At 37.5% G+C, this 23,764-nt stretch overlaps 1 protein-coding gene and 1 pseudogene across 2 annotated transcripts in view; one reads left to right on the forward strand and one right to left on the reverse strand.

The window, feature by feature from the left end:
* BAZ1B (bromodomain adjacent to zinc finger domain 1B) overlaps positions 1 to 23,764 on the forward strand; it is a 57,922-nt gene that overhangs the window by 33,550 nt on the left and 608 nt on the right. The window contains exons 10-20 of one of the 2 annotated variants that reach the window (XM_025051495.1): positions 672 to 805; positions 2,845 to 2,953; positions 4,134 to 4,232; positions 6,961 to 7,138; positions 8,764 to 8,946; positions 15,660 to 15,807; positions 16,883 to 17,030; positions 18,867 to 18,979; positions 21,290 to 21,435; positions 22,588 to 22,691; positions 22,968 to 23,325. In XM_025051495.1, coding sequence (XP_024907263.1) covers positions 672 to 805; positions 2,845 to 2,953; positions 4,134 to 4,232; positions 6,961 to 7,138; positions 8,764 to 8,946; positions 15,660 to 15,807; positions 16,883 to 17,030; positions 18,867 to 18,979; positions 21,290 to 21,435; positions 22,588 to 22,691; positions 22,968 to 23,325 — 1,720 coding nt within the window. Of the gene's footprint in view, positions 1 to 671; positions 806 to 2,844; positions 2,954 to 4,133; positions 4,233 to 6,960; positions 7,139 to 8,763; positions 8,947 to 15,659; positions 15,808 to 16,882; positions 17,031 to 18,866; positions 18,980 to 21,289; positions 21,436 to 22,587; positions 22,692 to 22,967; positions 23,337 to 23,764 lie in introns of those variants that run through there. The other variant, XM_006918558.3, reaches the window with a different exon arrangement.
* Positions 312 to 429, reverse strand: LOC112485343 (annotated as a pseudogene).

The following is a 23,764-nucleotide window of genomic DNA, read 5'->3' on the forward strand; positions in this document are numbered from 1 at the left end:
GGATTTTGGAAACAATTGCTCATCACATTTATTGAATATTTACTATCCAAATGCTGGGGTTATAAAGATAAATAGGACATGATCCTGTCCTTGAAGATACCACAAATATGAAACTTAAATTATAGTGATAGGTGAAACATAAACCAAATAGAGGTCTTTAAAAATGGCAGTGCATTTAATTTTATTTAAAAATTTTTTTTTAGATGAGACAATCCTTGGTTGACCTCACAGATTGCAAGGACCTTACAATCTGTCAACTTACAATCCCTTAATTAATTAATTGATTGATTGATTAGTTAGTTAGTTTTTTGCTCCTACAGCACCTTGTCTTCCTAGGTGGTCTCCCATCCAAGTACTAATCAGGCCCGACCCTGCTTAGCTTCTGAGATCAGATGGGATCGGGCTTATTCATGTGGCATGGCTGTAGAAAGCAATGCATTTTAAATACATACATTGTATGGAAGCCGAAGTAGAGAAATATTAGAAGGTATAAAAATTACAGATATTAAACAAGTCTCAAATGTCAAAAATTTTGGTGTTTTTTGCTTTACTTTATAATTTGTATATTTCTGAATATTCAGTAATATTCTGTAATCATCTTCCCAAACAGTAAAGTCATTCTATGCTCATGATGTATTATTATGTTATTAATATGTGGTTGTGATTTGTAGATACTGGCTCTTCTCAGATGAAGTTCCAGGATTGTTCATTGAAAAAGGCTGGGTGCATGACAGCATTGACTACCGATTCAACCATCACCGCAAAGACCATCCTGACTCTCCTGATGAGGATTACTGTCCCCGCAGTATGTATATCTGTTAGTTATTTGACCCTGCTCAAGTAGGGTAAATGTTAGAACTGTCTTTCCTCTTTATCTTTTCCATTTGCAGAATTTCTTTATTGCCTTCTTAGGTAGATATATTTGAGTGGGGTGAATGGGTGTGAAATGTACAGAAAGAAGGGAGGAAACTAACATTTTGATTACCAACTTTGTTCCAGTCATAATGTGAAAAAATAAAGAGCTTGAAAACTACTCATGTAAAATTTAATTCCCAAACATCTCTAATACTTGTATTAGATTTTATATGAGTGGTTTTCAAACTTTGTCCCTCATAAATCTCTTTGTAGGTCCCTGAAGGGCTAGATTTGAGATAGTAGGGCTGTTAAGGCAGTTATATGTCTTCTTCCCCTTTTAGAATTCATTTATTCAATATTTATGGTGCATCTCTATGTGCCTACCAATTTTTCATGGGCAAGATAGCAAACAATACAGAAAAGGTTCTAAATGTCATTTACCTCAAATTCTAGTGAGGCAAAACAACAAATATCTAACTAAAAAAATAACTGAGAAAGGGGTCATGAAGGGGCACTAATATTATCCTGTTTCTTGATCTGGGTTCTGGTTACATGGATGTGCTCAATTGGTAAATTAAATGCAGAAATAGACTTTTCTAAATATATTTGTCAATATTTTATCTTGAGGTATATATAGAGCGTATATACATATTGACCTTTGAACAACACGGGTTTGAACTGTGCAAGTCCGCTTATATGTGGACTTTTTTTTTAGTAAATACTCATACTATTTCCATCACATGGTTGGGAGTCCACAGATGTGGAAGACCAACTACGCCATTTTTTATAGGGTACTTGAGCATCCTTGGATTTTGGTATCTAAGAGGGGTCCTGGAATCAATCCCTCATGGATACTGAGGGGAGTTAAGTTTTAGGGGAGTCAAAAGTTATGTGCAAATTTTTGATTGCATAGGGGTTTGGCACCTCTAACCTCTGTTGTTCAAGTGTCAACTATGTAATATTGCAAGGATGAAATTTAAATAAAAGTTTTTAATTAAATGGTTAGGTTAGATCAGGTTTTCTCAACCTCAGTTTTGACATTTTCAGGCAGGTAATTCTTTGTTATCCTCGAACAAAGGTGGTCCTCTGCATTGTAGGATATTTAGCAGCATCCCTGGCTTCTACCCACTAGATATCGATAGTGACAACCAAATATGTCTCCAGACATTGCCAGATGTCCCAGGGAAGGCAACATGGCTACCAGTTGAGAACCACTGGGGTTGGATGATCTGTAAACTTCCTTCTAGCTCTACTTTCTACAACCTAATAAAAATTGCTTTTCAAATATTAGATTTTTTTTTTTTTGAGAAATCTTTTCTTAAAACTTTAGTTTTCCTTGATTTTAGAGGAACTCATAATTCATATTTCAAACTCACAATATTGTTAAATAAGGAAATTAACATACAGCCCTAAACTTCAATTTAAGGTGTTTTCGTGTTGAATTATATTAAGTGTTAGATTGTAATACTTAGAAAATCTAGTTCTGGTAGGCTTTGTAAATACCCAGGTGAGGTCAGTTATGTTGAAGAGTAATAAATGGAAGTCAACGTCTTCAGACATAGAGCTTCCAACAAAATGAGAGACTGACTGTTTCTTGGCATCCAAATCCCTTCACTTGTAGAGCATCTGGTGTATGTTTTTGCTTCATGTTTTCTAGTTCCAACGTGGCAGAGTCTCTTTAAAATGACCTGACCAAAAAGGCTAAAAAAGGTTATATGTTAGTATTGCAGGAGAGAGAATGAGAGCAGGAGAGCAAACCAATTATATTAGGTAAGGCTTCAAGTAAAAGCCTAAGGTCTATCTATATTATTGCCATATATTAGTATAGAGGAACTGGTTTATAAAAAAGTTAATCATATCTGACATTTGAAGCTTCCAGGGATAAGTCTATAGTATATTCATTGTTGGATTTGGTGCTGTGTACTGCTTAGGTTTGAAACTAGGAATTGGATATTTACTATATTCAACCTAATTATAAATTTTTCTTAGGTAAGAAAGCAAACCTAGGCAAAAATGTAGGCATGAACACACAGCATGGACAAGCAACCGAAATCTGTGCTGTAGAGACCACCATACCCAAACAAGGACAGAACCTATGGTAATGTGAGCATTCATCTGGTTGCTCTTTCTTTTTCCTTTTCAGTGTTGAGAAAGTATTTAATATAATACCAGTGAGTTAATGATTTATCTCTTAAAATCATTTTGTATGACTTTGATTTCTCGGATATGTAAACTTACTGCTTTAAAAGCAGACTTGATTTTTTGATAAGGAAATATTTGTTTGTTCAAAGGTTTGAAATTTTGTTGTTTTTTTTTCTGCCTTGTAATTTAACTTTGTATATTATATGATAGCTCATACAGCATTGGAAATACTTTTCAGTCTGTTTGGTAATGGAAGTATTTAGGGTTTTCATTTTCATTAATTAAAGAATAAAAGTTATGTATATAGCCATTAATCTTCCTTTGTGTCAATTCTGCTTTTAGGCAGGGAGCTAGATTTTGAAAGGCCCTTTCTACTTTGTGACTGAATTAACTGCTTTAGCTATGATCACCTTTGGTATAATGACCATTTATCTTTTGTTGTTGGATATAAGTTTATACTTTGAAGGTGTATGGACAAGTGTACCTGTCAACCCATTTCCCAATTGCCCCGAGAATACTCACCAGTGGCACTAGTGGCTATAGCATTTACCCCAAGATAATTTGCGGATTATAGTCCTAACCTTAACCCCCAAAGTTTGCCGTGAAATATCTCGCTTTTATTATTTTAGCATTGCTCTGGTATATTGGTAGTTTTTGGAAACAAATGACATTGTTCTATTTGTAGCATTCTGTTTTTAGTAGTGGCATTTCCATTTACAAAATATAGTAATTCTCGATTGCTGAAAATGTCAAATCCTAGAAAATGTAGCATTCCTATGTGTGATGTTAACACCATTCTTAAGCAGTTGTTAGTTAAAGATTGATTTGATGGATCTGATTTACTTCAGCTTCAAAGAACGTGTTTATATAAAATTAAATGAACGCTGGCAGTAAGCTGCACTTTTTTCTACACGGGAAATGGGTTAACTTTATAAAATTTGTCTCGTTATATTTTACTAAAAAACATTGATTCCACTGTCCAAGGATAAAGTAAATGTTAGCTCTTAGAGAAATAGTAAATTCTTGTGAGCAAGTTTGGGATCCTGTTGTCCCAACTTCCACCAACTACCCTTGATCCTTTTTAGTGTTTGGTTCCCCACCCCCCAGAATTATTTAGGTCTGTTTTGCCCCTACAGGTTTTTGTGTGATAGTCAGAAGGAACTGGATGAGTTACTAAACTGTCTTCACCCTCAGGGAATAAGAGAAAGTCAGCTTAAGGAGAGACTAGAGAAGAGGTAAGGATTTTCATCTTGCTCCTTACATCTGTCTTCTCTTCAGCATTAGATATTTTAACTATCTTAGGTGAGCTTTTTTTTTTTTTCGCTGTCTGTAAAATCTATTAAATTTTAAAAAATGTCTGTAAGCCTTTTATATTCCTTTTGCTTGGTATTTGCCAAGGCACATCATGCTTATTTGGAAAAATGTGCTTTTAAACCATGTATATACAGGGTAGCAGAATTAGTCATTGAATAATGCATGCCATGTACCTCACTGAAAGCCTCATTGTAGTTAGGCTATCTTGCAAATGCAGTTCCACATTAGTTCAAAAGTATTCTGTTGGTATTCTAAGTAGCCAAAAAATGAAAACAACCTAAATATCCATCAGATGGATGGATAAACAAAATGTGGTTCATATGTCCATAAATTCAACCATAAAAAGGAATGAAGTACTGACACATGGTCGCTGAAACTAGAAAATATAATGCTGAGTCAGAGAAGCTAGACATAAAAGACCACATATTGTATGATTTCATTTATATGAGACATCCAGAATAGGCAAATCCATAGACAAAGTAGATTAGTGGTTGTCAAGGGATGGGGGAAGGGGAGAATTGGGAATGGTTGCTTAACATGTATGGAGTTTCTTTACAGGATGATGAAAATATTTTGGAATTAGGTAGTTTTGATGGTTACACAACATAAAAACCACTGCAAATGTATGCTTTAATATGATGAGTTTAATGTTACATGAATTACATCTCAAAAAACAAAAAAACCCAAAATAAAAACTGTTCTCTACAACATTAGCATCAGCCATCTAGATTTGCTAGTGTTCTTCCTGTTCTAGCCATTATTTCTATCAAAGCCAGAACAAAGTTTTGGGTTAAGGCCACCTTTAATTTCTGACTGTGCTTTCATGGTTAAATTTAGATTTGATTGAAGAGAGAAGGAAAATACTGTTCAGTATGTATTCTGGCAACTTTGCCCGACTTTTGGGAGTGGTAATGCGTGTATCAGTGGTAATGATTTTAGCCCACTGTTTAATATGTAAAATTATATTCTGAATCATGCTGTATTAATACAGATGTGACTAGGCAAATTAAGAAAGACAAGGGAAAATGTCAGTAAACTGAACCACGAAGGAATTCAGTTCTACAGTGTTCCTAATGTTAAAATTATTTGCTAGGCACATGTGTTAGATTGAAAGGACTTGTTCCATTCATTAAATGTGAACAGATCAAATCCTTCCATTAAAAGGTTTGAGATTGTCAGGATTAAAAACTTATACTTTTTTTCTTTGGTTTTGTTGAACATTAAAAAAAAACCTACCTTGTTTTGGTTTTGAACTACTTAAAAACTGTCAAATAGTATTTACCCTTTGGGACTTACTACTCTTTACTCAGCACTACAGAGCCATCCATTTTTTTAAATTGAGCGCCATTATTTTTTTTTATATTATTCCATGACGCTAATATTTGTGAATCTGCCCCCAATTTATTTATCTACTCTCTTGGTGGTGATTATTTGAGTTGCTTCCCCCAGGAAAGGACAAGGGGATAAGATAATGAGTCACCATATGAGGTTCAGATTCATAAAAATACATATGCTCTTTTAAGAAAATACATAAAGTGATGAAGGATATAAATTAAAGGGTGTACAGTCAGTTACAGCTCATTTAAAAAAAATCTTTAAAAAGTACAAAAAGATAACTAGGCCAATTGGAAACTTAAAGAAATAATTTTTTTTTGTTTGGCCCGTTGGACATTTATAGAAATTTATCCCATACTTAGCCACAGAAACAAAATCAACAGATTTAAAAAGTAGAACGCTTCAGGATACATTCTCTGATCAGATTACAATAAAATTAGAAATAAATTATTTAAAAAGATGGCTAAAAAGATCTTAACTGGTAATAAGTTAAATATATTCCTAGGTAACACGCAGATCAAAGAAAGAAATTAAAAAGGAAATTGTGTTGTATCTAGAAAACAACGAAAGGAAAATTCTTTATAAGAAAACCAATGAAACAATGAATTTGCATTCAGAGGAAAATAATATTAAAAACACTTATTATTTAGAAAGAATAGGGAACTTAGTAGTCAGATAACCTTTGAGCTTTAGTTTTAATTTTGGTGTAGGAAGCCAACAGTAAAGCTTATGGCCCAGCCCACTCAGGGTGGAGAGTCTTATTGGAGTCTTTTCCTGGGACTTCAGAGGGTTAATCTTTAGTGTAAGAGTGAACTTGAAGGTCCTTGTTTAGCTTTTCAGTTGAATCATGTATCTACTATGTTGTGAAGAATTTCAGGCAGATGATTTAAAGTTGTCTTGGGATGGTAGCAGTTTTTGGCAGCTGACATAAGCAAATGCACATTCTCTCTTGAGGAGCACAACTTCAAACCAGGCCTCAAAAGAATTCCCACAGATAAAATTCCCAGTACTCATGGTCAAAATGTTAAAAAATATACAAACTCCAGGTACCATGGATGAGAGCTAAGAATAACAAACCACTTCATATACTGGAATTTATCAAATATAGAGTAAAATGTGTTTTTAAAATGAATCAAGAATAAGAGAAATTTGAAAATGTGTGCAAGAAACATGAGATATTAAAAAACACCAGAGAGATTAAAAAGATCTAAATATGTCATGTAGAAATGAAACATGTCATTCAGGTAATTGAAATTTATAGACCATCTTCAAAAGTTTATTTATTACCCTTCCCCCTTGCCTCAACTTTTCTAGGTATCAGGACATTATTCATTCTATTCATCTGGCCCGGAAGCCAAATTTGGGTCTAAAATCTTGTGATGGCAACCAGGAGCTCTTAAACTTTCTTCGTAGTGATCTCATTGAAGTTGCAACAAGATTACAAAAGGGGGGTCTTGGTTATGTGGAAGAAACATCAGAATTTGAAGCTCGGGTAAGAACATACAAAGAAATCTGTTGCTCATGGAAACCCAATTTGGAATTGTTCCTTGATATTGTTTTTGACTTCCCCATATGATCCTGGAAATCATATGTTTGGGTCTGTCTTGAAAGACGTGTGTAGAACTAAAACTTCTCTATGTACTTAAGATATTTCTCCTTTCCTTTGTCATCTTCTGGTATCCAGAAAAATCTAATAGTTGGCTCAGAATCTTTGTTTAAAAAGAGGTTTTCTATTAAGTTGAATGAAAAACCAGTATTGGAGCCATAGTCCCATAACATTATTTAATATGTCTATTCCTATGTGGTGCCTGTGTTTTAAAGTATGACACATGTTTGTGTATCCTGTTTTTGTCCATTCTTAACACCTGGTGAGCTCAGTACAGTTATGCTTATGTTGGGCAACACTCATGCAGTTCGATGAGTCCATTTCAAGGCCTGTTTATAGTCCTGATGTTTACTGCTCAGTAGGACCCATAAGAGCCCCAGTGTTCCACTTTAGATAGGTTTAGGTGTCAAAGCTAGAACGAAGATTGGAGAATACTATCCATCAATTATTATTGCAAAGTGTTTTTTACTGATTTTAAAGAATAAAGTTCATTTCAACTTCACATAATATTTATGAGTCTTTTAAAATTATTCATGCATTATAGCATGTGTATTATAGTTGTGCGATTTTTATGAGCAGTTACATCTTTTCCCCCATTTTTTCTAATTTATAAACACTTTTTATTTATTTCAGTCTGTATCATTTTACGGTTCATAATAACCCATGGAGTTGATACGATTTTAAATCTTTTACTGTCAGAGTTTATATTTCTTTGCTATTAGAATTAGCGAATTATATATGCATCTTATATATGCATCTTTTTTCCTTTAAATTAGTCGGGTTATAAATTCTTGGTACATTTCCTGGGGAAAAGAATTTAAACATCTTTATGTTTTTTACATGATTTTTTGAAGAATTATTCAACCCAAAGCACTGCCGTTTTCAGATATTATATTTACTTTTTTATTTAGCAAATAATTGCCTACTTTGTGCCAAACCCAGGACCATACCTTGCTAACATTGGGTTATCATCATTCTTTGTGTCTCTTTGTGGTCATAAAATGGTATCTTTTAATTGGCAAGTCTTATGTGACTGAGAAGGTAGTGTTTGGCATTTAAGAGCATGATTTGGATCAAAGTGATTTAGCTTCCGTTTCCTCATTCATAAAATAATGTGAGGCTTAGATGAGGTGAAGTGTGTAAAGCATATTACTTGGCTTATAGTTTATAAGCCAAAAGGTCAGAAAATTTTTATTTTCTTTCTCAGTTTTTCTCTGCCTTGTGACTATAGCTTGCACATAATAGATACTCAGTTACTGAGTGAATGGATGAGTTGCCTAACTTCCTTAAGTAGGGCAAGTTTCAGCATCTTGTGGATCCCTTCGTTGAGGAGATGGAAGTAATCAGCTACTTTTAAATGCATAAGCCATCCATTGAACTGAAGAATCCAGATAAATTAATGTTATGTGACCCGTTGTGGTCTAGGTTGACTTGAATTTAGTCAAGGATAGTCTCCTTTCATTTTTCTCTTGGCCTTTCTCTCAATCTGGTTTTTAAACCAATTCCTGTAGGTGATCTCATTAGAGAAACTAAAGGATTTTGGTGAGTGTGTAATTGCTCTTCAAGCCAGTGTCATAAAGAAATTTCTGCAAGGCTTCATGGCTCCCAAGCAAAAGAGAAGAAAACTCCAAAGCGAAGATTCAGCAAAGACTGAAGAGGTGGATGAAGAGAAAAAAATGGCAGAGGAAGCAAAGGTATCTAGTTAATGAAGATGTAGTTTTATAACTGTTTAGAAGAATGTGATTTGTTTTTAAATAGTCTGACCCTATGCTACTGTAAGCACTGTTCCCTGAGCCAGTGTTCCATTTTTGTCACTTTCACTAAACTTTGTGGTTGCAGACTGGTCTGTGGAGCATAGCCCTGACTCTAGGGCTGGGTAATAGAATAGGTCAGAGTGTTCCCCTTCCACTTTACCAGAGCTGATTCCTTTTTTAAAAGGTATGGTAGTTCTTAAATTTTTAAAAAATATATACATAACAATTTAACATTTTATTCTTTTTAAAGAATAAATAATCACAGGTCTATGTCATTAGGGACATTCACATTGTTCTGCAACTGTCACCACCATCCATCTCGAGAACTTTTTCATCTTCCCAAACTGAAACTATGTTCATTATAAACACTAGATTATACCCGTCTTGTCCCCAACCCCAACCCCTGGCAACCACCTTTTTTTTACTGTGTCTGTATATTTCACTATTCTAGGCACATCATATAAGTGGAATCATAGAATATTTGTCTTTTTATGACTGTCTTAAGTTGTCTTAATGTCTTCAAAGTTCATCTATGTTGTAGCATGTGCCAAAATTTCCTTAAGACTGAGTAATGTTCTATTGTGTGTCTATACCACATTTTTTTTTTATTTGTCTGTGGATGGACACTTGGGTCACTTTCACTATTTGGCTATTGTGAATGATGCTGCTGTGAACATGATGTACAAATATCTGTTCCAGTTCCTACTTTCAGTTCTTTCAGGTATGTACCCAGAATTACTGGATTAAATAGGAATTCTGTTTAATTACTTTTTTTACGCCTCAAATTTTAATAAGATCCCTATACACACATTTATTTGCTACTAAAAATTGAAGTAGCACATCAAAAAAAAATTGTTGCAATTCAAATTTTTAAAAACCAGAGAATCTAGTTAATGTACCCTGTACTAATTACGCTCTAGCCAAACCACCCAGTGTTTTCTTTCTTACATTCCTTCCACATGAGTTACTTGCTTTTAATTCTTGATGTTGGGTTTCATCTTACTAACTTCAGGCTTCTAAAACACACTGGCAGTGTTCAAGACCTATTTAATGCTTCTTTGGGTCAAATAAAAAAGTGGAACTGAAGTATATTGAAGTCATTCAAATGCAGACTACAAAGATTCCTTATAAGTTACTGGTGTAAAAGTAGACAAAGAGATGCAAGACAAAAGACATCACAGAATTTACAAGTTATCAAAATATTGATAAACAGTCAATCCTAGCATAGATTAGCTTTCTCTCTGTTTCTCGAGGAACTGCCATAATGTCTTCCATAGTGGTTGCACTGTTTTACATTCCTACCAGCAATGCATGAGGATTCCAATTTTTCCACATCCTTGCCAACATTTGTTATGTTCTATTTCTTTTGACAGTAGCCTAGGGTGCAAAGTGGTATCTCATGGATTTGATTTGCATTTCCCAAATGATTAGTGATGTAGAGCATCTTTTCTTGTGCTTCTTGGCTATTTTCTATCTTTGGGTAAATGTCTGTTCTAGTTCTTTGGCTATTTTTTAATTGGGTTGTTTGGGTTTTTGTTGTTGAGTTGTATGGTTCTTTATGTTATCTGAGTAGTAATCCTTTATCAGATATATGATTTGCAAATACATTTTTCCATTCCCTGAGCTGCCTTTTCATTCTGTTATATACTGTCTTCTGATGCCCAAGAGTTTTAAATTTCGATGAAGTTCACCTAATCTCTTTCTTTTGTTGCCTTTGCTTTTGGTGTCATGGTCAAGAAATTAGTGCCAAATTCAATGTCATGAAGCTTTTCCCCTATGTTTTCTTCAAAGAGATTTATAGTTTTAGCTTGAACATTTAGATCTTTGATCTATTTTGAGTTAATTTTTGTAGGTAGTAAAAGGTATGAGTCCAACTTCATTTTTTTGTATGTGGATATTCAGTTTTTTAATTTTAAAAGTAGCATACTCATTGTAAGTAAACCAAATGAGAGAGGTAAGTAAAATATGAAACAACTTCCATTCTAACTCTACTCCCTAAGAATATCACTCTCTAATAGTTTGATTTATTTTTTATATACATACAAAGATGAGTTTGTTGGATCTTTACAGAATGGAATCCTCTGCATAAAGTTCTACGGTTTTTCTACTCATCAGCATATCCTGAGCATCTGTCCCCTCTCCCTGTGAGTCCATGTAGATCTACCTGATTGTGTGTTTGTTTTTTTAACATCTTAAATTCCTTACTGATGAATATTATGTTGATGTTGTCTCTGATTTTTCTTTATTAGCAGCTCTGTTGTTTTTTTTTGTTGTTTGTTTTGTATTAGATTTCTGCTTAAGATTACTTAAGAATTTGAAAACAATACGCTGAGAGGTCCCAACTATTAGCCAAGGGAATACTTTCCCCTATTTTTGATTTCTCTCTCCTTTTCTCCCTCTTTTCTTCTTTGACAAACAACTTGTAAAGATTTGCCTGCGCCAGTCACTGTGATAACTCTGGAGATTATAGTGATGAGTAGAAGCCAAAAGTCTGTCCTCAAGGAACTCAGTTTGAGTGTGAGAGATGGTTATAGTAGTGTGACAGGTACTGATGATGAAAGAGCAGTACTTGGCTCACCTGTGAGGGAGGGATACCTAGGGCAGATTAGAAAACTTCCCAGAGGTGAGAACATATCAGCTAGGTTTTGAAGAATAAATTGGAGTTAATCAGTTCATGGCCGGGGGCATAGGCTTTGATAGATTGAGCTGAACTTGGCCTTCTTGTTATTGACAGCTGCCCTCCCAGTTTACACCGACTAAGTCTACTCCCCAAAGCTCCTCAGTTATTTGAAACATTGTTGTCATGTTCCCCTGTTTCTTCTTCCTGAAGCCAAGGGTGATATATGATACAAAGAAGATTGTTTTGGGGAAGAGGTAAGCGGAGAACTTAGACTCAGATAAAGGTTTAACTATTAATTCATAATGTAACCTCAGAGACTTCACACATGTCATTATTGTACTAGGATTTGGTTCTTACTTCAACGCGTTCTTTTTAATGATTATATGGCATCCAGGTAATTTTCTAGATGAAATCTAAGACATTAGTTGCTTAAGTTTCCTTGCTAAATCTCTTCTCATTAGGCATAATTTCTGGCCTCGATGAGTACGATGTGGGTTTTATTTTTAACTCAGTTTTATACAGAAGAGTCTTTCTTGATGGGACCTTTCTTTGCCATTTCTTTACCTGTAAAGCTTTCTTATTGAGAACTAATAGACGTAGAATTCTGATTGATTGTTTGTTTGTTTGTTTGTTTGTTTTAGTATTTAACCCCATAGTGAAGCAACCTCTTCTTAGCTTGTCATATAAAACTTTATTCTTAGTTTGATTGGGGAAGAAAATACGAGCACTTTTTGCAGGTTTAACCTTGAGGCCCAGACACACACTATACAAATGGAAAACATGGGAGAGTTTCTTGGAAAATCAATTAGGTTGCCTTTTGAGTAGTTTAGCAGTGTTCTTCATTAAAATGACATTATGCCCTTTAGTTCTCCACCGAAGGTCAGCTTTGCCACAGCTAAGAAATTTTCCGCTGTCCTTTGCTTAGAAGGTTTCCACTTCACATGAGGCCAGGGTTTTTTCATCCGGCACTACTTTCTTGCATGAGCTAATATTTATCTCTAAACTGGGCATTAGTTTTCCTTGTGCATAAAAGTAGATTCTCTCTGAAATCTCTTTTTGTAATAGTTGATGATTTCAAATATTTACTGCTTATTTTATTGTGTAAAATGGGAAAGACATTAGATAATTTGGCAAAATCCTGGGTTCTGTTATGTTCTGGATGAATTTATCCTGACAATCTGATTATCTGTTTTTCAATTTTATACATTCTTTTGTGGAAGAATATAGTCCGAAGCCTCATATTTTTGCCAAGATATTATGCTTCCTTTTTACTGTTAAGCAAAGGGATTAACGGTGATTTGCATATAAACTGGCTTCCTCTTGATTCTGTTATACCCACTTCTAACTTGAGACCACCTTTATTTAAACATACTAGAGAATTTGGATTTTTCACCAGAATATTGTATCTAGCCTCCTAGTAGCACAGCATGACAGAGAGTATTTACTGGGTGCCACCAGTGTAAAATGTCAAAACTTTATCTTGCTATTGTTGACCTGTTTTTAAAAACGCTGTCTTGAATATGGTAGGTTTTTTGTTTTTTGTTTTTTTTTAATGTGTTGGCCTGTTTGGAATTTTGTGCAATGGGAGAAGACTAGGATGTTCTATCAAGTTATGTGCCTAATGTTTTTACCCTCAGTCTCAGCTGGTCTAGATGTATATAACTCAGTGTGTATAACAGGATGGGGATGGGGATAAATTGGCCCTAAATTGCTATGAAACATTGGACAAGCTTTCTTTCCACGAAAAATAATAAGCAAACATTACACAAATGTGCACAAACATTCATAGCCAAAAATGGAAACACGCCAAGTGTCCATCATGATTAATGGATAAACAAAATGTGATATATCCAAATAATGGATATTATTCAGTAATTAAAGTGAAATGAACTATTGTTGCATGTTGTGATGTGGGTGAACCTAGAAAACATTATGCTCAGTAAAAGAAGCAGTCACAAAAGCCTACATGTTATATAAAATGTCCAGAATAGACAAATCTATAGATTGAAAGTAGATTAGTAGTTGCCTAGGGCTGGGGGAGTGGTGGGTTAAGGTAGGGAATGGGGAATGACTGCTCATGGGTACAGGTTTCTTTTTGGGGAGATGAAAATGTTCTGAAGTTAAGATTATCTTGATAGTTGCACAACTCTGTAAATATATGAAAAACTATTGACCTGTACACTTTCATATGCAAATTTTATCTCAGTAAATGTTTTAAAAATGAAATTAAATAAGTTTATTTCCAAGATCTCTTCCAGTTAATAAGGCCAGGTGAGCTATTGAGAATCCAGATTTATAATTTATAGGAAATAACTTCAGGAAGTAAAAAACAGTACTTTAAGCTGATATGACTTATTCTTGAATACTTATGTACATCTGACTGTCCACTAGATGACAGCAAAGCCCATTTTAGTCACTCCCTGCCTTTTTTCAGTTGTACTGTTTTTAAGAACTGAACCTAAAATCTTAAAATTTATATTTCATTGAAGAGACTTCGGTCGTTATTACATTAAGAGAGTCTTGGTACCATATGGTAGCTCTGTTACATTAGGGGAAGAAGACCAGTGAGGCAGCTGTCATAATGAACCTCACGTTTTACTGAGGAGCTCTGGACAGAGAAGGAAGGAAATTATTCTGTATTTCAAAGGCAGATGTTGAAATATCTGTATTTGCAGGTTGAATTAAGGAACGAGTCAGTTTCCACTACACCTTAAGCACCCTCTTAAATAGAGTTTTTTGGTGTGTTTATATTATTCTTGTTATTCATAAATTTATACCTGCAAGACTCTCTCTGATTCTCTGTTTTTGTTGAAAAGAGAAAGGACAGCATTAGTTTTTCTTCCTCAACCTTCACACCACAGCTTCAGAAGTCACTTGCTGCTTTATTTTAAAGCCTATGGCCTTCCAGGTTAACTGGCCTTTCATGTAGGAGGAAGACTGTTTTACTTATTATAGATCTCTTTGCTTGGGGCAAGGGAGTGAAATCCAGCACTGGTGGTGTCTGCCGAATGGTAAAAGCAGCAAGGGTTGCTAACCTCAGTCATGACTGAGGTTAAGCAATATGACTTCCACAAGGTTGATGATACTAAGATAACCTAGCCTCTCTGCTTTTGGTGAGTTGCCTAAGTTTTACGTTTTACTTTGTCCATCTCTCTTGTGGTTTCTGACTGAGAATTGTATCCCCCACATTAGCGTTTGTTTACAAGGATGCTCACCTAATCATTTAGGCAGGAAGTGCTTTGAAACATCAAAAACACTACCTTTTGACTAATAAAACAGTAATAAAATTAAATGTGTTATCTTAAAATGGTATTTCTCTTTCTCCTTAGAATGTATATTTTATAGGCAAGAAGGTTGTGTTTATTGTCAAAATTCTTGATTATATTTTCTGCCACCCTCACTATGTTTTGCTTGGCTGATTCTGAATTAATTGCATTTTCTGATGATTGAAAGTGGTAGTGCAGGTTATACTGAGAGTAACTACTCAGAATGAAGTCAGGCTAACCCCTGGGACTTTACATTTTTCACCTCAAGTCAAGATGGATATTTTATATCAGTACTTAATACTTTTTTAGGGCTGTAGAATACTTTATAGATATTATTTATTATTTCTAGGCCCTGTAATCTGGGAGTATGTCATGTTAGTGTAGAAACTGATTCTTGTTAACCAAAGTTCTATTAGCTATGTGACATTGTTGCATACTAGCATTTAAACAAGTGTTCTTGCTTTTAAATGACACTGAATCCTTAAGGTGTTTTCACTAGAAGAGACCTGTCTCTAGTCATTTACTTCCCCCCACCCTCCTTAATTCTTTGTGTGACCTTTGGCAAGTTTTTTTAACCCTTCAGAACAGTGATTTCTTCTATAAATGAGTTAGACTGGAGGAGCTCTAGGAGGTAAATGTACTCAGAATGCTCTTGTATCTTTACCTGTTCCTAGTCCTCTTTCAATGTACTCTTGTCAGTATTATGTGAAAAATTCATGTCTTTGAGGTCATTGTAGTAATGCTGGCCTGATTTGGTCTCTGTTTAGGTTGCATCTGCTCTGGAAAAATGGAAGACAGCAATCCGTGAAGCTCAGACTTTTTCCAGAATGCATGTTCTACTTGGGATGCTTGATGCCTGTATCAAGTGGGATATGTCAGCAGAAAATGCTAGATGCAAAGTTTGTCGAAAAAAAGGTATATTTAGATTAAAGTTGCTTATCTGAGTATATTGGGGACTAGGACTTCCATTCTCCAGGTCTTTTCTTCCCTAAAAAATTCTGTGTACACAGAATTTAAATGTGGGACAGATTTTATTTTCTGAGCTATAAAGTGCTAGTCTTTGAAATCACATGCCAGCAAATCAAACCAGGCCCTTTGTTACTCAATTTTGAATATAAAAATAAGAGCAGTTGATCTCTCTAATCTTTAAATTTTCTACAGGTAGCAAAAATAGTTAACCTAGACATTTTAATTCCTTTTATCATCTATGAATTTTAGTTATTTGTGAAGTAAGAGGGTGCTACCAACAGAGGGCAGTACTTGTACATTGTGAAGAATACTCAGGTTTGGGCTTTCCAGCCCTGAGTCCTCCAAAGCAAGGCATTTGGGACTATTTAATGCTGATAGCTTTCAGAACTCAAAATGTGTAAAAGGAATTTCATGGCTAAAAGCCTTCCTCAGTGATTGACTCTCCAGTGGCTGAAGTTATCTTGTGAATTAGGTTAGAAATTAATTTCCAAGAATGAAAAGCTCTGTATAAAATCATTCAGTTGCTTTAAAAACTGACTTCTAATGACAGTTGGAGAGAGGAAATGACCATATTAAATTGGTTCAGTGTATTTTCAAATGTAGAGAAACCAAGTGTTTTAAGAAAACCATATTAGATATGAGTTGGGAAGTGTTTAGGAGGTCCAGGAGGAGGAAGGGCAGAAAATATAATATTTCATGGCGGATTCATTTCTTAGTGCCAAAGGAGCAGCAATATTTCCTGCCATCATTTGGTTTCTGCTGCTACTTAGTAAATATTAACTGCCCTGTCCTAGGCCTGGATAGATTTTGGGATATGAGTCAGAAGACCTAAGCCCTAAATTACACACGATCTAATTTGTGCTATATTTCTTTTCAGAAAATGACTGCATTTTTAAAAAAATGGAGTAGCACTATACTAGAACGTTTGTTCTTCATTGGTGTTGAAGGTGAATGGCTCTTTCTTAACTCCTTGACTGTTGCTATGCTCCTGACAACGCTATACAATTTTATCTCCTTGCAGGTGAGGATGACAAACTGATCTTGTGTGACGAGTGTAATAAAGCCTTCCACCTGTTTTGTCTGAGGCCAGCCCTCTATGAAGTACCAGATGGTGAGTGGCAGTGCCCAGCTTGCCAGCCTGCTACTGCCAGGCGTAACTCCCGTGGCAGGTGAGAATTTCTTCTTTTAAAAATGAATAAGTAGGTGTTAAAATTAGCTTCAGTTATTCAAATGGAATGATTCTAAGGACCTTTAAGTTCATCTTTGGGTATAGAGCCTACTCATTAAGATATTACAATAGGAGCTCAAAGGGCTCTGGTTTAATTTTAGCTTAATGTTGACATTTCTACTTTTTCCTAACAGCCGTGTTCTCTATCTTCTTGACCATGCCTTCTAAAATAACTATTTTCCTCTGCTTTGCTTTCACTCTGTTTTTTAATTTGTGATTACTTCTACAACCACCCACTGCTAAAAATCCTGCTAAAAATTACCTTTCTTATCCATTCCTATTATTTCCCTTCCTTAATCATGATTAGAACTTTGGTGTCAACTTAGACATCTTTCTCTCCCTCTTCTATAGTCATATGCATTTGCCAGATGTTATCAAGTCAGCGTCCAGATGTCTAATGAATAAATCTCCTGCTGTCCATTTTCCAAGATCCTTGTTGTCATTCGGTCCTCTTACATCTCTCACCTGGGCTTCTTCATTGGCTTCTCAACTCTTTACCTAATATCTTTCTCCCTTTTATCCTTCCAGCTTTTGTGGTGGTACCAGAATGGTTTACATAAAGCAAAGAAGGATCTGCTTAAGTTACTTTCTTGTTCAAAAATTTCAATTTTTCCATTGCTTCGTCAATAAAGTCCAAACTCCCTAGCCTAACTTTTGAGACTCTTGTTATACAATACTGACATATGTTTTTATGAGCCTTTGTTCACATATTTGTGTGCCTATTACAGACTGTTCATTGTATATCCTTGATTCTTGTGTTTTCCTCCCAAATGGGAGTATTCCCTCTTCTCAGAACTCTCACCTGGGTAAACTGGCCACGACCTACCGAAAATTTCACTGCTCTTTTGAAATGTCCTTACATCCGTAGAATTAATTGTTCCTCCTCTGTGTTCCCACTGAATTTTCGATCTCTAAAACAATGTTTTGTTGCATCTTGCCTTTATGATTAGTTTTATACACGACCATCTTCTCATGAGATTGTTAGTGCCCTGAGAGTAGAGGTGGTGCTTTGTTCTTTGCCCTAATTCCAGTAAGGCCAAACACAAGGCCTTGTAATGAGGAGGTACCTAATATTTGCCAAGTTAATACTGTTGTTTTTCACATTGAAATTTAAGGTTGTAAAAGGGCAGCTTATAGGCACCCTGGCTTGGTTTCTCTTTGAAAGGGCAGAATTGTTTGATCCTGACCCCACCTAACAGTATTACTCGGTTATTTCTCACTCCATTCCAGCTACACTTAGAGAGATGGGGCATGCTACTCTGAAATGGTGGGGCTTTGGACCAGCTGTTCTGAGCTGGGATTACCATTGCTTTGATGTTATGGTCATCTGCAAGCTGTTTTAGCTCCTGGAAGGGGGCCATCAAGGTGGAGTAACACCTGTCTGGGCTTTTATTCTTTCAGTCCACCCCAGAGTTGGGGACACATTTTAACATCTGAAATGTTACGTTATCTGGCTGTTTTTGTGAGATAAAAGGAATAAGAATTTTGTATTGTTTTGTGCGCAGAGGGGGTGGAGTTGCATTTTGATCTTGAGTTCTGTTGCCATTGGTATCTTAATCAAAGCACTTGGGGCCTGGTGGAGAAGGTATACTGTCGAAGCTTAGTTTTTTATTCTGTTTCCTGTGTCATGGCCTAGATTCAGGCTCCCTTCCCTCACAATAAAATCTGTCTAGTTTGAGAAGAAGAAAAAGTTGCTAGAATATCTATGGGACTTTATTATCCCCATAGGAACACTTTGACCTAGAACCATGTTCCCTACATCCTTTTCACCTCACAGGAATTATACTGAAGAGTCTGCCTCTGAGGACAGCGAAGATGATGAGAGCAATGAAGAGGAAGAAGAGGAAGAAGAAGAAGAGGAAGAAGATTATGAGGTGGCTGGTTTGCGATGTAAGTATTCAGTTTACCTTCTTAGTTAACCACACAGTCTTTTTAGCTTACTTGGAAAGACTGGGTTGACTGGCAATACATATTCACCGTTGCCATCGTGTCATTTTCCTGTGGCTGTTCTTGTGACTCCACTGCCATGGTTTTAAATGGTTTTCAAAATGCGTGCCATTTAACTGCCTTCCTAGTAGGAGGTTGGATAGCTTGGTCTCAAGAATATCAATTTATGGCAGATCCACTTGGTCCAATAGTTAGTGGAATTCAAGGTCCCAAGTATGTTTTATAACAAGTCTGCTAGTTCTGAACCCTTCAGTGTCTGGGGACAAAGGATAAAAAAGGTCTAGGCCCATTGCCATCTAACAGTTCTTTTGGCCTCTGGTGTAGTGCTGCTTTCAGAGAAGTTATTTTTTTCTCTGGTTACAGTGATTTTCTCTTCCTTATAGTGTGCAGGGCTGTAGCTTTGCTGGTTTGAAAAAGGAATACTGGTTTTCCATGGTTTAGGTGTAAAGGCTTTAGAAAGGTTCAGATTTGTTTGGCACTAGGTGCCAATATGGGGAGAAAAAAACCCTTTTCATTTACTCTCACCTCATTGACTATTATTTTCATGTTTATATTTAATGAGTCTGAGAGTCTTATTGTGACGGTTAAGCCTAAAGTTCTGCAGTCTACCCCTTTCAACAGCTCTCCTCTTTCCAAAATAGACCCTTTGTACATTAGTAGAAAAGAGACCATGGGTCAAGATTTTGATGAGCTTTTGAAGAGATGGTTCAGTTCCCAAGATCATAGCACTCTGAACACTCAGACTTGGTAAAAGGGGAGAGAGAATAGAGAATGTTTGGCATGACCAGTCTCTTATTGCAGTGGTGCTGCCAAAACCTGAGGCCTTTGGATTTGCACACCTGCTCCCGTCTCCCCAGTCCCACAGGCTTTTAATTTGAGACACCTCAGTTTCTCCCTTTCCTGTTGGGCTCCTTTTGTTTGTTCACGAGGCATGATTTTCCAGGTATCCGGGGTGAGGAGATAAGCAGTCCATTAACCCTGCATGACATAGAGGCTGGCGTCTGCTGGCATCTACTGGCCAGGAGATGAGATTCAGAGGCACGTTTATCTGGGAACAGATTCTGAATATAGTAGTGTGCTGATTTATTTCTTTTCAAACTAATCGTTGCTTTCCACTTCTGTGTTGTTGCTCTTTCCAAAGAATTGTTTCCTTTCCAGGTTCAGGGGCTTTGTTTGCCAAAAGAATTTAGGAAGTATTTGGTACCTCAAAGCTTTTTGTCTGCTCTGCCTTTTAGGCCACCAACGATGTCGTTCCCTAGTACAACTCTAGTCAGTGTGTTGGTGGCTATCCTTAGCATCCCAAATTTCATCCTTGATATCAGCTTCTTACTCTTTTCCTAGGCCGTTCTTGAGCTAGAGACCCTAAAATAGCCAATGGAGGGTTATCATGGTCCAGAAATAGAATATCGAACATTGTTTATTAATTTGTTGTATTATCGCCTCTGTATACCTCTGTCTCTGTCCAAATGTCACCTCCCAACTTTCCAGGGAAATTTTGTTTTGTGGGGAAACCTTGAGTTAATCTTTATGGAGCACTGCTTCCTAAGAAAATGTTGGTTCGTCTAACATTGAGCACCTATTATAAACTTGAGACACCTCAATTTCTCCCAAGTAGTCTTGGGTGCTTTCGTGTTCTTTATTCTCTTCTTGGGGACGCTGGGTGGTTTCTTATGGAAGCGACCGACTGTCTATGGTTTTCAGAAATGCAAGGAAGCAGGACCTGGGCTAGCCTTAAATTGAATTCAGTGAAGACTTCGCATAAGTATTTCACATAAATATCAGCTTTTCTCTGAAAAGATTGCGATGGTGAGTTTAGGATAATTGGGAATTGGGAAGCAGGATCTCTTCTACAATCAAATTCCTCTCACATGTAAATACATTATACCATCTCAGGTTGAACTTGAGCTGTAGGAAAAGGCCTCTCCTCAGTCAGTTTACAATCGACTCCTTCAAAGGCTTCATTCCCTGGAGTAACTTGAACAGGGTAGGGCCAGAGGATAGAAGTACTGAAGGCACTGACCTTCTGAAGAGACTCTTAAAAGGTCTTTGGCAGTTGATGAAAGGTATCCATTCTTAATCTATTACTGCTACCTTTAAAGTGCCTTGTTAGGTAGGGTAAAAGATAAATAGCAGAGTACCCTGTAACTCAAGGAAGCCATTGCTTTGCTTGTCCAGATTATCTTCCCATTCTATAAACATGCTTCCTTTATCCTCATTTGTTCTCCTATCAGTCCATATTTTTTTTTATTTTAGTGAGACCTCGAAAGACTGTCCGGGGCAAGCAGGGTGTCATCCCCCCTGTGGCAAGGCCAGGCCGACGACCAGGTAAGAAGCCACATTCAACCAGGAGGTCTCGGCCGAAGGCACCACCTATGGATGATGCTGAGGTTGATGAGCTGGTAAGAATTACTTATCATCCTGCCTCTGATGTTTCTGTTTCTTACCCTCCACTCCAGCATTAGGAATTCATCTGGCAACAGGTGGGAGCCTTCCCCTCTCCTCCCTCCTCCCTAACTTTGGAGAGAGGCTGATGGGTGGGCCTATAGGCAGACAGAGGCAGCAGGCCCTCCAGGAACAGCTATGCCCGGCATTCCCCTGCTGTAGCCTGCAAACATTGTCTCCTCTAGTTAACAGGCAGCCTGTGACTTGTTAAGGATTTTAAAATAGTATCCATGTGTCTCCAGTGGCTCATAGGGGCTGGGTCTCCATTGTGGGAATGTCAGCAATGTTGGAGCCTCACTCTTGAGTCTTTTGCTGACAGTTGTTATGGGAGGGACATTTCTCTCCCTTCTGCTCCTCAACTAATGTGATTTTAGTGGTTTTGCTTTAGATTTCACTTAGGCTTTAAAGAATAAAAAGAGGCTCTTGAAAACGTGCTTGTTTTGACAGATCAAATTAGGGTTCGGGGTGGGTTGGAGGTGTAGAGCAAGTCATTAGGGAGCTCAAAGGGAATTAAGAGATTCTCCCACTTGCCCAGCTGTAATTCATTTAAGTCTGTAGCTCCTACCCCTGTGAGTTACAGTCTGTTATGGCTACCTGAAGAGAGGCCCCACCCCTTTTCTCCTTAGCCAGGAGAGCCCAAGAAGGGAATTGTACCTTTTGCTTTTCTTTTCTGAGACTCCCTACCCCCACAACATTGGCTGCTGTTGGTCCCCATAACCCATCTGGCTTTCTGCAGTTGCTTGTTTATAACCATCCATGGAGTTAACCATAATCCCAGGTCCATCTGCTCTCAACAGGCTAGCGTCCTGTTGACAGTGGCCTTCTATAGCTGACCTCTAGCAGGACTACTATAATATGGCAACTGCTGCCTGCCCTCTGCTTCTTCGATTACCATCCATCAGGAAGGAGGCAGGGGGGCTGATGGGAAGATGCCTGTTCCCTAGCTGAGAGGGTTCCCTGTCTAGAAAGTCAGATGATTTTGATCATCTCTGCTCCTAGAAAGTGTTCGAACTTTTTCTCTCTTTTAAGCAGATGCACACATTTTTTGGCCTGTCCAAAAAATGTCTTTTCTTGGACTTGTAATAACAGTCTTTTTCCTTTGGCACCAGGTGCTTCATACCAAGCGGAGCTCCCGGAGGCAAAGCCTGGAGTTGCAGAAGTGTGAAGAGATCCTCAACAAGATTGTGAAGTACCGCTTCAGCTGGCCATTCAGGTGAGCTTTGTGTTCTCAAGCACAGAGGAGTAGGACCAGCCTTGCAGCTGGTTGAGGAAGTGCTCAGCTGAACCCCTAGGACATGTCTCAGAGCCCGGGGATTAGCATTCCAAACCTGTAGAGATAGCTCTTAGGACAAGGTGAACATAGCTTTATGCCTGCCAGCTGGCTGATCTCAGCAGGGGTGCGCATTGTGTGGCTGGTGGTTTGCTAACAGAGTTTCTGTCAGTTGTATTCAAGGCCGTGCTCATATCTCCATTTGGTTCTTCTCCACAGGGAGCCTGTGACCAGAGATGAGGCTGAGGACTACTATGATGTGATCACCCACCCCATGGACTTCCAGACAATGCAGAACAAATGTTCCTGTGGGAGCTACCGCTCTGTGCAGGAGTTTCTTACCGACATGAAGCAAGTGTTTATCAACGCTGAGCTTTACAACTGCCGAGGCAGCCATGTGCTAAACTGCATGGTGAAGACAGAACAATGTCTGGTGGCTCTGTTGCATAAACACCTTCCTGGCCACCCATATATCCGTAGGAAACGCAAGAAGTTTCCTGATCGGGTTGCTGAAGATGAAGGGGACAGTGAGCCAGAGCCCATTGGACAGTCCAGGGGACGAAGACAGAAGAAATAGGCGGGGCCCTGGTAAGGGAGAGGGAGCTGAGGTTGGGGGAGTCGAGGGGAGAGCAAGGGAAGGGTGGGAGAGGCAAGAGAAGAAGACAGAGAAGAACGTGGAAGGGAGGAGATCACAGGGAATCCAGAAATGCTTGTCATCCCAAGCCTGCGTTGTTTTTCTAAGACTCTCCATAGGGCCTTGATCAAGCAGAGTTCTTTGGAGAGCCTAGGTAAAGGTTGGTGGTCTCTGCCTAGAAACATGGGTGGTAGATGGCCTCCACCTCCCTTTATGAAATTTTCCAGGAAGAGCCCAAGGGTATGGCTTTTCTTATGAACCCAGTTCCTTTTCCTTTCTTCTTTCCTAAGGTCCTTTCCCATTTTGGCCACCACAATAGTACCAAGCCCTCCGGTCTCCAGGGTAGGGATTACTATATTACATAGAAGAATCAAGTGTAATC

The sequence above is a fragment of the Pteropus alecto genome, unplaced genomic scaffold (genome assembly GCF_000325575.1).
Source record: "Pteropus alecto unplaced genomic scaffold, ASM32557v1 scaffold68, whole genome shotgun sequence".
Lineage (NCBI taxonomy): Eukaryota > Metazoa > Chordata > Mammalia > Chiroptera > Pteropodidae > Pteropus > Pteropus alecto.